Source organism: Mytilus trossulus, chromosome 9 (genome assembly GCF_036588685.1).
Source record: "Mytilus trossulus isolate FHL-02 chromosome 9, PNRI_Mtr1.1.1.hap1, whole genome shotgun sequence".
NCBI classification, from domain to species: Eukaryota; Metazoa; Mollusca; class Bivalvia; order Mytilida; family Mytilidae; genus Mytilus; species Mytilus trossulus.
The window spans coordinates 53,353,232-53,371,155 of NC_086381.1; the positions used below are offsets into that span (position 1 = coordinate 53,353,232).

General features: G+C 32.5%; 1 protein-coding gene across 1 annotated transcript; it reads left to right on the forward strand.

Moving 5' to 3' along the window:
* Positions 1-870: 870 nt before the first annotated feature.
* Positions 871-5,965, forward strand: LOC134683997 (uncharacterized). The gene is made up of 2 exons (XM_063543297.1): positions 871-950; positions 3,878-5,965. The coding sequence occupies exon 2, from the start codon at positions 3,900-3,902 to the stop codon at positions 5,943-5,945; it is 2,046 nt and encodes a 681-aa protein (XP_063399367.1). The 5' UTR covers positions 871-950; positions 3,878-3,899; the 3' UTR covers positions 5,946-5,965.
* The last annotated feature ends 11,959 nt before the right edge of the window (positions 5,966-17,924 follow it).

The window sequence follows — 17,924 nt, forward strand, 5'->3', positions numbered from 1 at the left end:
CAGTTTTTTTATTGTTTGCGAAAATCATATGCATGTAAATGTTACAATAAATAGATAAAATTATGAATTACACGTAATCGTTAATCAATTTAGTAATTACTTGTATTTATTCATTGTTTCAGTGATTACTTGTATCACTGTTTTTTTTTTGTGTGTCATGTTACAGCTATTTACTAACTTGATATTTAGATGAGAAATAAATCAAGAAACCAAAAAGAAAGTAAATAAGTACGGAAAAAATGTAAATCACAAAAAATGTTTATCAAAATTTCAAACACATCAAACAAACGGATAACAACTGTCATATACCTGACTTGATACAGGTATTTTCTTACGTAGAAAATGGTAGATCAAACCTGGTTTGATAACTAGCTAACTAGCAAAAAAAAACTGGGTTTATACTTTATTGCTACCTTAACCTCACACTTGTATGACAGTCGCAACCATTCCATTATATTGACGATGTGTGAACAAAACAAACAGACATAATAGGTAAACATGTAAAAAAATATATGATACAACAATCAATATTGTGTTATAATCTTTATCACTATAAAACAAACAAATATATAATAATGTTTGATTTACAAATTATCTCAACCAAACATGCAATATTGTCACCAATCAACATAGAAATGAATGTCTATTTAAACAATGAGTGCAAATAACTTATCATGATACGACAAACTGTTGAGAAATCTTGAGTTTTGTATGCACACTTTACGAATCTTTGCTATTTTGTTATTATTTTGGTTAACTGATGCTAGAAACTGAAAAACGGAAGCAACCAAATCCTCGTTACTACTTTGAGCAAAAGATCCACGATTTCTGATGATCATCTCAAAATTCATATCATTTTCTTCTTTCAGAATTGCTAGCATTTCGGTTGGTATTGGAGACGTAGCTAGGCTGACATTTGATGCAACCAAACATTGTCTACTAGTATTAAGGTGAACATCTCATTCACAGTGATTTTTTTTTCGAAAATGATGCATGTTGCCTAATTTTGTAGTTATGTTGTTTCTCTTGAAATACACTAGCATGTCTTGTGGTCACCTTTGAACCTCTCAACACTGCCTTCTGATAAGTATTATCCTTACTTTTAATCATCGGACCATATTTCAACATAGATTTAACAATAAGTAACTTGAGGCTATAAAGAGCCTCTGTCGCTCACCTTGGTCTATGTGAATATTAAAACAAAGAACACAGATGGATTCATGACAATATTGTGTTTTGGTGATGGTGATGTGTTTGTAGATCTTACTTTATTAAACAGTATTGCTACTTACAATTATCTCTATCTATAATGAACTTGGCCCAGTAGTTTCAGTGTAAAATGTTAGTGAAAATTTACAAATTTTATGAAAATTGTTAAAAATTTACTATAAAGGGCAATAACTCCTACAGGGGGTCAACAGACCATTTTAGTCATGTTGACTTATTTGTAAATCTTACTTTGCTGAACATTATTGCTGTATTACAGTTTATTTCTATCTATAACAATATTTAAGATAATAACCAAAAACAGCAAAATTTCCCTAAAATTACCAATTCAGGGGCATCAACCAAACAACGGGTTGTCCGATTCATCTAAAAATTCAAGGCAGATAGATTCTGACCTGATAAACAATTTCATCTCCTGTCAGATTGGCTCTAAATGCTTTGTTTTTTTAGTTATAAGCCAAAAACTTCATTTTACCCCTATGTTCTATTTTTAGCCATAGCGGCAATCTTGGTTGGTTTGCCGGGTCACCGGACACATTTATTTAAACTAGATACCCCAATGATGATTGTGGCCAATTTTGGTTAAAGGCCCAGTAGTTTCAGAGGAGAAGATTTTTGTAAAAGTTAACGACGACGGACGACGGACGCCAAGTGATGAGAAAAGGGCCAGGTGAGCTAAAAAGGTATAAATAAATTGCTTCGCTGAGCGCAGGTGGATACGACCGCAGATGTCCAACCCTGGAAAATTTGGTATAATATGGACACAATATTCACGCTTGTAACTGAAATTGACACATACTTTGATTAAATAACTGCAGTCAATGAACTTTAGAATGGTTATATCATTTTTTTTTTACTTTTGTGCAATACCCTATGCTGTTGCGAATTGACCCCCCACTACTCCTCCCCAACCACCCCCCCCCCCCCCCAAAACAATAATTTTAGCCAGTTTTTTGTTGATGTGCAATACAATATGCTGTTGAATATTAAACCCCAAGAAGAAGACATTTCTTTTAATTTCTGAAATCTGAAATGAGAAATGAGGAAATACCCTCAAGATATAGTCAGTTTTTCAATTCAAATTTCTAATGGAGTTTGTAACTATAATTACCCATTTAAGAACATCATTTAAAAGTTTTAAAATATAAAATAACATACATAATCATGGTTAAAATTAAATTCCTTTTTTTGCCCTTAATTACGAAATGGTTTGAGACATAACCACCCCCACCCCAAGTCAATCATTACCATCCCTTTGTAGTATGGAACCTTGTGGTATAGTTTCAGAAAAATTCATGCACTTTAACACAGGTTATTGTCTGGAAACTAACAAATGTTTAATTGGGCCCCATTTTTGGCCCCTAATACTTAAACAATTGGGACCATAACCCCCAAAATCAATCCCAACCTTCCTTAAGTGGTTATAAAATTTGTGTTGATATTTTATTGATTTCCATCTTCTTATACTAAAGTTATCATCCCGGGAAACCATCTGTCTTCAGACGACGCTGACGACGACGACGACGATAACGTGATACGATATTGAATATATGACAAAACAATATTTATCTTATAGTTAACAGTTTAAAGATCATTTAAAAAATAGTATTACTTGGCATTTTCAGGAATTGCTTGCATTAACTAAGTGAATCAGTGAATTAAACGTAATTCCTAAATTTAAGTAATTACCTGGAAGTCGTCAATACACATATTTACTGTAACATATACACTAAAAGAGATATTGAATCTAATCAGAAAACAATAAGACCTCTCTTTAGATCTTTAGTTAATAGAACAGACATCTGATGATTAACTTTTCACAATATGTTCTATTACAGAATGTAGACGCTTGCCCAGTCGACACAAAACTCGTCCTTTTTTTAGTTCATGCTATTCCTACAGGTTTTTGTTTTGTTTTATATAAATATGTATTACCTTGATTTTTCTCTTCTGGAAATCAGAGAAACCAACGTCGATTAAATACTATCTAAAATTATCTACCTTTGTGTGAAGCTCTATTGATTGTATTTTAAGACTCAATCAATTAACAAAAAAGTGAAAATCATGATATATCACAGTTCATTATACCCTTTATGCAGTATAAGTATTGTAATTAAAAGAGTTGATTTTGAATTTTGCCTATAGTACAATTGAAATTCAAACATAAAAAAAAGTTTGTTCTTATATTACATGTAAAAATGTATAATGTTACACCAATCTTACAGTAAGGGGAGGGTTTGCACATTAAAACTTGTTAACCCCATCCATAAGTGTTATGTGCCTGTAGTTCAGTGGTTTTCGTTGGTTCATTTTGTCATGTTTGTTTTTTGTAAATTGTTTTGTTATAAATAAGGCCCTTAGTTTTCTCATTTGAAACATAACGAGTTTATATATTCTACTTTTACATTAGTCACAAATTTATACAGTGATAAAATTGTTAATCTCTATTTAAAACAAGATGTGGTTTGATTGCCAATGATAAAAATGTTCATATGAATTTTAGTGGATGTAAGCATTTATAGGGCTTCAACAATTAGAAATATCCACACTGTTTAGTAGGCTATAAAAGGTCCCACTATGAATAAAGTATGAAACATTAAGTCTCTAATGGTAAATAATGTCACCTTACTGTTTTTCTTTTCTTTTTCAGTTCAAAAATCCTGACCGAAAGTATGGAAAAACGCTCATTACGATTATATAATTTTCTAAGTGACAAACTTGGAACCGAAGATATAGTGAAAACAAGACGAAGTTATTATATAACACACAATTATTTGACCAAAAGTAAAACACACACACCGTTTTTCTGTGGAAGTAGAGCAGAAGATCTTGATATGAAGGGCAGTGACACGGACACAGTTATTTTACTTAATGATATACATATTGTTGAAGATGTCACCAATACTTACGATTCTAATACATTTGTCATGAAGACTTGTGATACCAGACCTGGTTTTACACAGTTAGAGTTGTGCAGTAGTTACGAATATACAGATGTGTGGTGTAAGAAAATCGGACATAAATTCTATCTTTCAAGCAGTAAAATGAAGCAGATATTAGTTTCTTTGAACGAAAATAATGAAATATGTACACTTAACACTCTACATGGACCATGTGTTTCTACAGCCAACGAAACACATGACTGCACTGCAGGTGTAAAGTGCCAATCATTCATTAAACAAGCACAGGAATGGGTAGGAAGAAAACGTTGTTGGCCAACGGAAGCATTAAAAAGGATAATTATTGATAGTGGGGTATGGTTTGTCCCAATAGGCTACAAGTTGTCGCCAAATGAAGATATAGAATGGCGAGTCGCGTTTGGTATCGCTGAAAAACTGCTTGTCTATTCTTTTAGTCATACTCAGCTTTTGGTTTATGCTCTTTTGAAAATAATTTTAAAAGACGTGATTGAACAAAATCTTAAACTAAAAGATCTTCTATGTTCGTATTTTTTAAAAACAGTTGTTTTCTGGATTTCAGAAGAAATTGCTGTTACAGTATGGACACCGCACAATTTTGAGAAATGTTTTTCGGAATGCCTTAAGCGACTTGGATACTATGTTAAACATGATATCTTGCCGCATTATTTTATAAAAGAAAGGAATGTGCTTGAACAAAGAATCAATTTAGCAGAATGGATGAATTTGAAAACAACAATAGTTGAGTTGCATAAATATTTCCCTGCATGTCTTGCTTCTTCAAGTTACATGTCTGAATTTTCCCGTTCTCTGCAATATGAAATTGTATCACAAAACATGTCACCTAGATTAAGTGAAACGGATGTGGTTGGACATTCCAACTGTTCTGCAAATCTCGCCAAGCTTAATGAAGTCAGATTTTTGCTTCTATGTGGTCAAGCCGTTCTTACAAATAAACTTATGCCTTGGCAAGTGTTGGTTAATAGTTTTGGGCTGCTCAAACGAAATCACGACCGATTTATTTTCAAGTGTTTATTCAGTACGTTGTGTCGTAATATTGGTACTCGTTTTACCTATGAGAATGTCACACGCGGGGGTAATAAACTACATTATCAACGTTTAAAAGAGATGTTACCCTTTGTATTAATGGGAGTACGTAGTGATGGAGTATCCGGGTGGAATGTCTTAGCTTCTTACTTTTATTGCATTAGAAAATATTCAGTTTGTGTAACAATCACTGACTACGTGTTATCGAAGTTTCAGGACGATCAACAAGAGAAACTGTATTACAGTGAAGATAAGTTCACCATCGACAATTTAGGGAATGAAAGTCAAGATACCAATTTAAACTCAATATACATAGCTAATACAATGGAGCCGAACGATTTTTCTCGTAACTCGTTTTTAATTCCTGATGAAATGAGACCTGAAGTAGAACACAAGGGATATATCCAGAAACCTCCGATTGTTTATACATTATTTTTACGTTTTATGTGTTTACTTAAGTTAAAGCAGACACACAAATGTTCAGAGTCTTTAAATGATCTCAAAATATACATTGAAAGCAATAACTATATTGGAAATCACGTCATGAAAGCAGAGTGTTACACACTACTTGGTATTGCTTTCTATCTGAAAGGTGACCTGACAGAAGCAGGAAATTGTCACAAAAAAGCTTTGGCATTAGATTATTTAAAGCAAATTAAATATTTAAAAATGATCCACAAAATACAAAAACAATATGAAGAAATGAAAACAAATCATTGTACTGTTCAAGAAGAAACAGTTCAAATTTCGTAGGGAAAACATTGACATGACATTCATAGTGATTCTACTCTTGCTAGCAATGTTTTTGTTTTTAGTTTATTTGTTTTAGAAATTATATTGGTTCGACAAAAGATACGCAAGTTAAATACTATTCTTATCCTTAGTCTGAGATTTGGTTCGACACAACCACAGTTTCGACTCATTTAATTTTGTTACAACAGCAGTCGAACGCGGCCACGTCCACTTCTATTTTTGTCCAACTGCAGAGTAAAGCTTTTTTTAACTGATTTTTATAGTTCGTTCTTATGTTGTACTATTATACCACTTTCCCATGTTAGGGGAGGGTTGGGATCCCGCTAATATGTTTCCCCCGCCACATCATTTATGTATGTACCTGTCCAAAGTAGAGACCTGTAATTTAGTTGTTGTCGTTTTTTTATGTGTTACATATTTGTGTTCGTTCATTTTTTTTTATATATAAATAAGGCCGTTAGTTTTCTCGTTTGAATTGTTCTACATTGTCATTTCGTGGCCTTTCATAGCTGACTGTGAGGTATGGGCTTTGCTCAATGTTGAAGGCCGTACGGTGACCGATTATTGTTAATTTCTGTGTCATTTTGGTCTCTTGTGGACAATTTTCTCATTGGCAATCGTATTTTTTTTTATATATTCTACTCATATGCTATTTTTATTTTATTCTCATTCTCTTCTCATTCTCTTCCTAATCGCTTCTTTAGTCGAATTCTATTCTCATGTACATCTTACTAACTGTTTCAACTTTTGTATGACTTTTTTGATTTCGAAAATATTTTTTGACTCGCGAATTAATAAAGAGACATTTATTGTTGACATGTGCATCTCCTGAGGCTGTATTATAGTTGGTAAGGTTAATGTTATTCTGTCTTCCTATTCTTTTCTCACATACACGTTCCCATTATCATGAACACCAAAAACGAAACTCAAGTAACATACAGTTCGGTTATCATATTTTTGCCTTCCAGGGTGAGTACTACCATCACAAATAATCTGTAGCCCAATTCATTGGTTGATTACAACATATTTTCAGCATGATGGATTGATATCTAAACAGACATCATCATTCCTAAGTCATTCTTGAGGGTAATCATTGTGCACACCTATCTGGTCGACTTTTTGAACTCATAGGAGAAATTATTTAAATTTTCTCAAAAAGAAGAAAAAAAACCCATCTAGTTGAAATTTCTTTAACTTCTTTTTGAGATATATTGTAGTGCTTTGTCACTTACTCGTCATTTCCATGAGTGCTTGCATCTTATATATTCAAGTAACCTTGAAATCAAGAATTCTACCGAAACTGTAACATTTGTAAGTTGTGCTTCATGTCTTGATCGTTTCCCCGATATCGACTCATTATTGTAAGCCTAGTTTCTCTAATGAGCAAATGGACAATTTCAAACAAGATCATGTATATATCTCAATTGATAACTAACACTCGTTTACATTTACACTTTATGTATTTTATTAGCAGCACATAAAGTTTTCCTACAAAGTTATGTAGAAAAACGACTGAACTCGACACTATATGAGTGTAAGTGTCACCATTCCGAGATGTGGTGTACATGCCAATGAGACAGTATGCTTGTGAATCAACTCATTGTCGATATTCTTTGAAAGTGTTAGATCTTTTGATAGCAGAATATTCGTATATTCTGTAATTTAACCGATTGTATTTATTCTTGATTGTGATACTTTGTCTTAGTGTGGATTCGCATGAAGGTAGATACATGAATAGTTGCCATCCCTGGTCGTGTCGACGCAACCGTTCTCTATTCTTTTGAATTTCAAATGATTAACTCGTTTTTGTTCGTTAGCCAATCGATTTATGATATTTGAACATATTAAGTAAACTACTGTTGACTAAATTTAAATTTCGTGACCGGAATTTTTTGGACTAAATCAACAAACAATCTTACTGCTATCAATGTTTAGCACTTGTTTGCTTGCAATTCGAATTGCATTTCCATATGTCTTTCCAAATATAATAGTTATATCTGTTTTCAGTTCTTTTTAAATATTTCACTCAGTCTGATGATAGCATTGGTCAGATGGTGACTAAGTTAATAATGCATAATGATTCTCTTATAAGTCCCGTGATCTGAAGGCATCGGAGTAGAAGTATCAGAGTAAAGGTTTTAATTGATTTGTGGTAACGAAATACCCGAGTGGCGACTTAATACTTTATCAATGATATATATAGATTACGCTGGTTGAACTAAATAACGTCATTTTAAACATAGAGACAAAGCATACGAGATGGGATATATAAACACCGTAAGATGGGACCAAAGAAAAATCACCCACCAAAAAAGGTAAATTAACAATAGAAAACTAAGAATGGTCCTTTATGTCGTAAATTCACGTATAGAGGGTCCAAAGACAAAGTTATCGTCCTTTGGTTTACGTTTTTTACGAATATAGATCTCAGAGTGAACAGCGTATAACTTGCATGTTTTGTTTGTTACACTTTCCTAATTTATTTTTTGATATTTAATGCATAAGTGAATGAAATGACATGTGAAACAAAATTGGGTGTTGAATCTTTATGTTTTTAATTTAATTCTTTATCTATTTAAAGAGGATCTTTATGTTTTTGTGATTTGGTACAGTTAAAAAATGTCAAAACTTAGTACGTCTGAAGCTGTCGTACTGAATTTTAGATTCCCTTAAAACAGAATTTTTAATAATTTGAGTTAGAGCTGGTAGAAGTTTTTATATTTGTGATATTATTTGTCCCAATAGTAGTACACTACATTGTAAAAATCTTTATGAGATAGAGCAGGTGCTTTTTTTTTAATTGAATTTAATTTCTTTAAGAAATGCACTACGAATAAACTAATCATAGATACCAGAATTAAAATTTTATAATTACGCCAGACGCGCGTTTCGTCTACAAAAGACTCATCAGTGACGCTCGAATCAAAAAATGTTTTAAAGGCCAAATAAAGTAAGAAGTTGAAGAGCATTGAGGACCAAACATTCCTTAAAGTTTAAAAAATAACTGTGTTTTCGGGGCAGATGTTCATGTGCTAGTTTGGCCATATACAGTAATAAATAACATTACAGGAAAAAAGTCTTCTCCTAAAAGCTGCAATTAGTGCATATTGAAATACCTACAAAATGTCGACAAGCTATGAAGCTGAAACGTACAGGTGTTGTCCAGGATAAATTTTACATCTTTAGTCGACTAACGGAATGCTCAAAACTAACGACTGAATTGTAAGGACCACCAAGACCGTGTAATTTATCTAAAATATATGCATATTTTTTTTAGTCCAGAAATAAATACTCTCATTATTCTTCATATGTCTTTGTAAATACCTTATTTGAAAAGTTAATGGCAAGTTGTTTGATTGTAGTCAGAAATTTTGTTGAAATCACTAATAGATAAGTTTTTGAGCACTCAATATAGGCCGATATGAAACAATATTTGAAGGTGTTTTTGGCGTAGTTAGAACGAAACGCGCGTCTGGCGAATTGAATTATAACCCTGGTACCTTTGATAACTATTTACACCATTGGGTCGATATCACTGTTGGTGGACGTATTGTCCCCTAGGGTATCACCAGCCCAGTATTCAACACTTCGGTGTTGACATGCATATCAATTTTATGGTCATTTTTATAAATTCACTGTTTACAAAAGTGTGAATTTTTCGAAATACCAAGGATTTTCTTATTCCGAATATAGATTACCTTAGCCGTATTTGGCACAATATTTTTGGAATTTGGGGTCCTCAATTCTCTTCAACTTTGTGCTTGTTTGGCTTTATAACTATTTTGATCTGAGTGTCACTGATAAGTTTTATGTAGATGAAATGCGCGTCTGGCGTATTAAATTATAAGCCTGGTCCCTTTGATAACTAATTAGATATTCAATACATAGAAGGGTCTTTCAAAGATTCAGAGCAGGACACATACTGAGTTGTGGTAATGATCTGATAGTTGATGTTCGAACCTCTGTCGATATCCCAGACCTATATACAGAAGTTTTGTAAAGAATTATTTTATATCAGCACCTCATTGTTAGCTGATTTGTTGGCAAATACGAGCACACACAAACAGAAGTTTGAGTTCCTAAAGATTGTGTTGCATTGATAGGATCGGTCATATTAGCAGACCATTTATGACTTTCTAATTTACTTTTTAAATGTTTCCAAATTTTACTGGGTTGTCCCTTGTGGACGGTTTCTAAAAAAAGTAAAAACACAAAAATACCGAACTCCGAGGAAAATTCAAAAAGGAAAATCCAAAATCAAAAGGCAAAATCAAAAGTCCAAACACATCAAACGAATGGATAACAACTGTCATATTCCTGACTTGGTACAGGCATTTTCTAATGTAGAAAATGGTGGATTGAATCTGGTTTTATAGCTAGCTAAACCTCTCACTTGTATGACAGTCGCATCAAATTCCATTACATTGTCAACGATGTATGAACAAAACAAACATACTCAAAGAGTAAAAATGTCAAAAATAGGGGTACAGCAGTCAATATTGTGTTATCATCTTAATATCACTATAAAAACAACAAATGTAACGAAGAATCACAAAAAGGCATACATCAAATTTAACATACTCATTTTGCTTTTCTTGTACCACTTAATTTATGTATATAAAGTCTACCCGTAAAGGAAAGAAGGTTTTCATTGCTGGTATAAAAATGCGCCTTTGAAATTCGTACAGGTAGACATAAAAATAATTTTGTCGTTAAAAGTATGAACAAAACAAACATACTTGCAACACTATAAAAACAACAAATGTAAACGAAGAAGCACAAAAAGGCATACATCAAATTTAATATACTCATTTTGCTTTTCTTATACCACTTAATTTATCTATATAAAGTCTAGCCGGAAAGAATAGAAGGTTTTCATTGCTGGTGTAAAATTGCGCCTTTGAAATTCGCACAGGTAGACATAAAAATAATTTTGTCGTTCAAAGTATGAAGGTTTACATACATGCATAGTCACGTAAAGTTGATATAACAAACAACAGACTCAACAGTAAATGTAATAATATTAAATAAATAAGGTGTGGTTCAAAGTATGACGGGATACATACGTACAGTATCACGTCAAATGTATGAAATAAAAAACAGACTTAACAGAAATTTAAAGTATTTTATTGAATGAAATAATTTTATCATTCATAGTATGTCAAAATCCATAAGTAAGAGTAATTTAAGTAAATGAAATAATTTTGTCGTTCAAAGCATGATGTTTTTATTTGACCACAGAGTCAATTCAAAAGAATATCTCAAACATTTAACAAGCAATATTAATAAAGACTAATAAAATAATACTATAACGCGTTATTAAGATGATAACCAACGTCAGTACGGAAAATCTATACTTCAAGACCATCTTGTATTATTTGTGAAGTTGATACGGAATATTTATCAACAAGTTCTGGGTATCTTCCGATGAACTTTTTAAGAAAAAGGACGAGACGTTCTTTGACATACCCCTAGTTCATCAACTTTCTGCTCAGACACTGGTGACGTTGTACAAAGTCTGAATAGGAGCTGCAAGCTCTTAAATACCTAATAAGTTGGGAAATGTATATTCCATATGCAGGTGAAGTTGGTATATTACTACTAAGGTGGGGGAAATTGATAATTTCAAAATTGAAATCGTCTCGTTTATCATAGATTCTGGTACTGAGATGACGGTGTATGTCAAATTCGAGGTATAAGTCTAAAAATGAGGCGGAGGAAGCCGTGTCTGTGGTCTCTTTAATTTCTAGTTCTTGTGGGTATATTAATGGAACCCAATCAGAAACGTTCGGATTGTTAATGGAAAGAACATCATCAATATATCTGAAAGTGAAATTAAATAACCTGGCTTCTTTGATCTTTTTGTTTTTAACAAGTGTCTGAAGGAACTCCGATACATATGAAAATAAGAAGAGATCGGTAAGGAGAGGCGCACAATTCGTTCCCATAGGAATGCCGACAATTTGTTGAAAAAGTCTACCTCCAAATTCAACAAATATATTGTCAATAATCATTCCAGATTTCTAATCAAGTGGTTTGAATTTTAACATTTTAATATATGTGTGTATTACTAGTATTCTTTATAATGGCAAAAGGTTAATCTTACATTTACGGAAGGAGTACAGATATTCCTGTGTTCGTCTAAAAATATTCTGTCTCGTTTGTCCTGTCACAGGAAAGTGGGAGTGAAAACGCTTTCTTACTCACTGTCGACCTCACTAGCATCATTTTGTACATAACTTACTTCGTTATTTTTCTCTTCTGATCTGTTTTATATTTGTAATTTCATGGCGTTTCATCAGTGACGATGCGGTATGGGCTTTGCTCATTTTTGAAGGCCGTACAGAGACCCATGTTTAATTTCTGTTTCATTTGGTCTCTTGTGGAGAGTTGTCTCATTGGCAATCATTCCAGATTTTAATCTTAGTATTTATTATACCTTTCACGTTTAGTTGTCCTCTTTAAACTATTTAAAACGAAACAATTAAAATAAAAACAAGCAAGAGGAGAAATATTGTGAGTGTATATGCCAATTATTATTACTTTCTAATTTACTTTCAAAATGTTTCCAAATTTTGCTGGGTTGTCCCTTGTGGACGGTTTTTAGTGGTTTGAATTTTAACATTTTAATATGTATGTGTATTATTCTTAAAAATAGTTTAAGGTTAATCTTTCATTTTCGGAAGGGGTACAGATGTTCCGGTGTTCGTCTAAAATATAAACAAGATAAGAAACATACTAATTTTTTGTGTGTGATAACTAGGGTTTATAGTTTTCATACACTAAAAAAAATCTAGTCTGCCCTTCCCCGAAATATTTTTCTTGAATTACATAATGGAAGGGCAGACACGAAAATTACTGAGCTAATAGATTGATATCTTTTCGTCCGTGGTATTTTTTTCAAAAAAATCGGAGGTTATGCATTTTTGTCATCCAACATGAAAGATACCCATGTCGTCGACTTGATATCTAATTGTTCTGCTCAACTATGTACTAGATAAATTGAAAACTTATGCAAATGGTGTTTTTAAAATAAAACTTTTCGTAATTGAGAAGAAAATTGCAATTTTCTTTGTTTCTATTAACTTATAAAGTTTTTGTCACTGATGAGTCATTTGTAGAGATAACGCGCGTCTGGCGTACATACAAAATTTAGTCTTAGTATCTATGATGAGTTTATTTAACAGACCAAGTCTCTTGAATTCATACTGCTAAATTCATTAAAAATGTGTTTTCACTTCGTGATTATACATCCGCGGCAAATCATGGAAATAGAGAACTCCAATAGTAATGGAAAGCAGATAAAAAAGAATGAACAAAAAAACGTAAAATTAACTGCTATTTAGCTTAATGCAAATTCGCTTTTATTTTTATCCCCCTCATTAATAGAGTCACTGAATTCAAAACGTTGGTTGAAAGTATTTGTTTGAGTACATTTACAGATGAGCATATAACTCATTCCATGTACTGTGAAAGTACTTTAATTCGTGGGTATCAATTTTCGTGGTTTGAGCTATATTTACATGTTCGTGGGTTTTTAAATTCGTGGATTTTAGTTTTCTAAAAAAAATATAATAATTGAAAAAATAAAAGCCTTTAGAAAAGAAGATTACAAATAGTCTGGATGGAAGGAAATTGCAAAGTAAACATTGACCTGTGTAAATCGTAGTGATAACACTAATTAACCCATGATAAAGTGATCAATAGATAAAAGACCATCAAAGGTGTTAATTTTGCCATAAACATGTCACTTAAAGAAAACAGTAACAAATGCCATCAATATATCTTGAATTGTCAAATAATTCTTATCAAAATTAAGTCCAACATTAAATTATTATTTCCCATATGTACGATAATTGAGGATATAAAACGAACACTTTATCATACCAGCGTATCTATACCGGAAATCTGACTTTCATTGATCAAAAACATTTATTATGATAATTAAAACATGACAAGCTGTACAGTTAAGGTTATTAGAAATTAAATGGGTATAATCCTGCATGCAGTTGTAGTTCTGTGACTGCTATTAAAGTATTCTCAGATTTGGCATTATTCAAAATGTTCTTAAGATCATAAAAGTAGTCAAACCTACCGACGGGGAATACTCCATGTCTTAATTTGGACAATGGTTGTTTTATTTCGTTGGACACTTAAATTCGTGGATAATGTCATCCACGAAAACCACGAAAATTGGTACCCCACGAATAAAAGTACTTTCACAGTATCATATTTCATTTTTCTTATTTATTTTGGTTTTGACTCCGGTTTCCGCTGTTGTGAAGATATCTGATAATGTCAATTTCATATTTCAAGCTAGTGGGAAATAGTGCGATTGGCATTTTGAATATATAAATTTCCACATTGGTATGGATTTCTGTTCACTGCATGCACACTGATATTGAATCATGAATAGACTGTATCTTTATTAACAGCGAATGGTCGCAATTCGGTGTTGACATTAATATCAATTATGTGGTCATTTTCATAAATTTCCTGAATATAAAACTTTGAATATTTGAAAAACTAAGGATTTTCTTATCCCAGGAATAGATTACCTTAGCCGTATTTGGCACAACTTTTTGGAATTTTTGGATCCTCAATGCTCTTCAACTTCGTACTTGTTTGGCTTTATAAATATTTTGATATGAGCGTCACTGATGAGTCTTATGTAGACGAAACGCTCGTCTGGCGAACTAAATTATAATCCTGGTACCTTTGATAACTATTTATGTAACAAAGATCTCATATTTCGTCATTTTATTTTATGTTTAATATACAAAATATTGAATCAAGCGATTAATTGCTTCTCGTTATTCCTCTAATATATATGTATCGATTAAACTATATATGAAATGGAATAAAAACATGGCCTATATAAAGCCCAACTTGGTACAGGCCAAATAGATTAGGTGAGCACGAACCCTCAATTTTGTCACAATAACAAAACAAGCACATGTCAGATACTAACTTTAAACAGGATGACTTCTGAAAAGAACAAAGCGCATGATACGGAAAGCAGAGTATATGTTTTTTTTTTAACATACTACAAAAAGCTAGTACGGCATTTACAGCTCTTGAATTTCTCGCTACATTGAAGACCTGTTGGTGACCTTCTGCTGTTGTTTTTTTTATTTGGTCAGGTTGTTGTCTCTTTGACACATTCCCCATTTCCATTCTCAATTTTATTTACAGCTCTTGGTTGGACATTTCCTTGCAGGAAGAAATACAACTTACAGAATATGCATAGGGAATTATTTTCGAAGTATTGAAAAAAATGCGGGATCTGTAAATCTGTAAACATAACTTTATAACACAAACAGGAAAGTTGGTCGAAGGCAAAGAACCTCTGACATGTACAATGTATGACAGTCCCATAATATTCCATTATTTGACAACGATGTGTGAACAAAACAAACAGATGTTTCATTTAAAAATGTCAAAAGTAACAGCTGTCAACATGATGTTATAACAAATATGTCAACAAAGATAACCAAACAGGCATTTTGTAAAAAAGCACATTAGCAAATATGAAAGACAAGAATACACAAATTTACCCTAACACTATAACAAAATGCCAGGATATATAGGTACCGAGCCACGTCAAATGCATAGTACTCAAAATAGACTACACAGTTAAAGTAATAATATGCAACGACAAAGACTTAATATATAGATTGACATCCTATATGGTGACCTTTATTTTTTGCACTTTGTTCTTTTGGTGTCTTAGTGGAAATCGTTCCACGTTTTCTAAAATGTATTTTATGAAAGTCAGGTTTATTTTAGTTACAACGATATAATTTAAGATAGCTTTGTCAATCTTCAAAATGAAAAAAAAAATCCATTTTTGATTCTCAAAAGTAGAAAATGTATCTTTCTTAAATAAATCAGACTCAACTCATTTGATAGTTTTGTCAGCTGTATATCTTTAATTACTTATCTTACTGTTATCATCCTGAAGCAAGTAACAATCTATCTCTTCGAGACAAAATCAAATTAGTTTAAACATACTTATTTATAGTGGATTGGGAAACAAGTTTTACAACTTATATTAATCCCTTTCCACTTTGCGGGTGCGAGTGCTGCCTTGTAGCGGCATTAGCCTACTCTTTTTCGAAATCTACAAGGGTGTCTTTAACGTGCAAGAGATATGGCTCTCTCTTAACATGGGTCAGCCATTTATCGTCCCCGTCCGACAGACTTTCATCGTTTCCTCAAGACCATACTCTCAAATGGTGTCAAGGAAAAACCGAAAATTGAGTTCCTGAAATTTTCATCCCAAACGGGAATCGACTCAGGAAACTTGTGTTAGTAGTCCGATGCCCTAACCACTACACCACGGCTCTCTGTTAAGATCGTAACTGAAAATATTCCAGTTTCATCGTCTTTACCAGTAAAAGAATGTTTGTTTTTTAATTAAACTTGTTCAATTGGTTATACTCACATGCATCATATATTACATTCAACGTATTAATGTTTCTTCGTGCTTCATATAACCGATATTAGAACGGCTTTTAGTTGTTTAATTTGTTGTTCGACGTACACAATTCTCGTCTTTTATTGAGCATAGTTGTTTAGTTGTCTTGTTTTGTTGCTGCCTCTTCATTGCTTCTTGTCATATAGGTTTATACGTTACATTGCTAGTTTGATTAGAACTTTATATAAGCTTTGAAGCATCTTTCATTTTTGTATGTAAGAGTCAAAATTTTCAGATGTTATAATTCATTTTAGGTGTTACTGTATTTTCATTTTGCTCGTCGTGTTTTGCAGATCTTCAGATGCTTTAGTTTTAGATGTTGAGTGTTCATCAACATTTAAAACAGCTTTAGTTCTAAATGTTGTAGCATTATCAGAATTGGTTCAATGGTAAAGATTTCAACTGTTTTTTTTCTCTATTTCTATATAATGTCTATCTGCATACGTCATTATTACATGTTTTAAGATATAATAAAATATGTGTGCGTTATATAATAAGTCCGCAGTGCTCTTACTGTAGGATCATTAAGATTGTTTTATACTATCAATATTATGTCAAACCTATGCATTTATAGTGATATGTGATATAAAGACAGGACAATATTGCAGATCAATAATAGTAGTAAACCATTGGTATGGCTCATCAGCGTAGTTCCCACTATTGGCTGAATCAAAGTATGATGTTTTTACTCATTTGTGTTACTGATTGTATAGTACTTCTTTGATAATGAACTTATCTTAACAATCATGATCATTAGGCCAAAATGAAAAATAGGTTTGTTTGCCCAAACGCTACCTACCCAGAAAAAAGCTGCCTACTCAAATTCTTTTATTGTCCTGATTTGAAGAAGTTTTTTTTTAATCAAATAGGCATGAAGACTTACTAACATCTGATACTTCAATTTCTATTTTAGAAAAAAAAAAATGCCTACCTACCTACCCACTGTCTCAACCTTTGGGTAGGGTTTGGGCAAACCAAAATATTTTTAAGTGTGGCCAAGCTGTACCATGGCTGTTCCAAATGTTGACTTGAGTCCGTATTTCAGTGGTTGTTGTTTGTTTACATTAGTTTTTCGTATATTTGTACATAAGTTAGGCCGTAATTTTTTTCTCATTTGAATTGTTTTACATTTATTATTTTTTTGGTCCTTTTATAGATGACTACGCGGTATGGGCTTTTCTCATTGTTGAATGCTGTACGTAGACCCATAGTCTCTTGTGGAGAGTTGTCTCATGGGCAATAATGCCACATCTTCTTTCTATAAATTAACTTAAAGACATCCATGATTGATACCATTAATAAGTATTTTTTTTATTTATGTTCGCAGTACTCCCATTGACAAAACAATGTTGATGAGGTTGTTTAATGTCAAGAAAAGGAAGTTTTAATTCTATATCGATCATCTTTAACCCGCCTTCCAATTTGTTGTTCATGTTGTTGTTCGGTAAACGTTATCGCCTCCCCCCCCAAAAAAAAAAAATCTGTTAGAAATTAAAGAC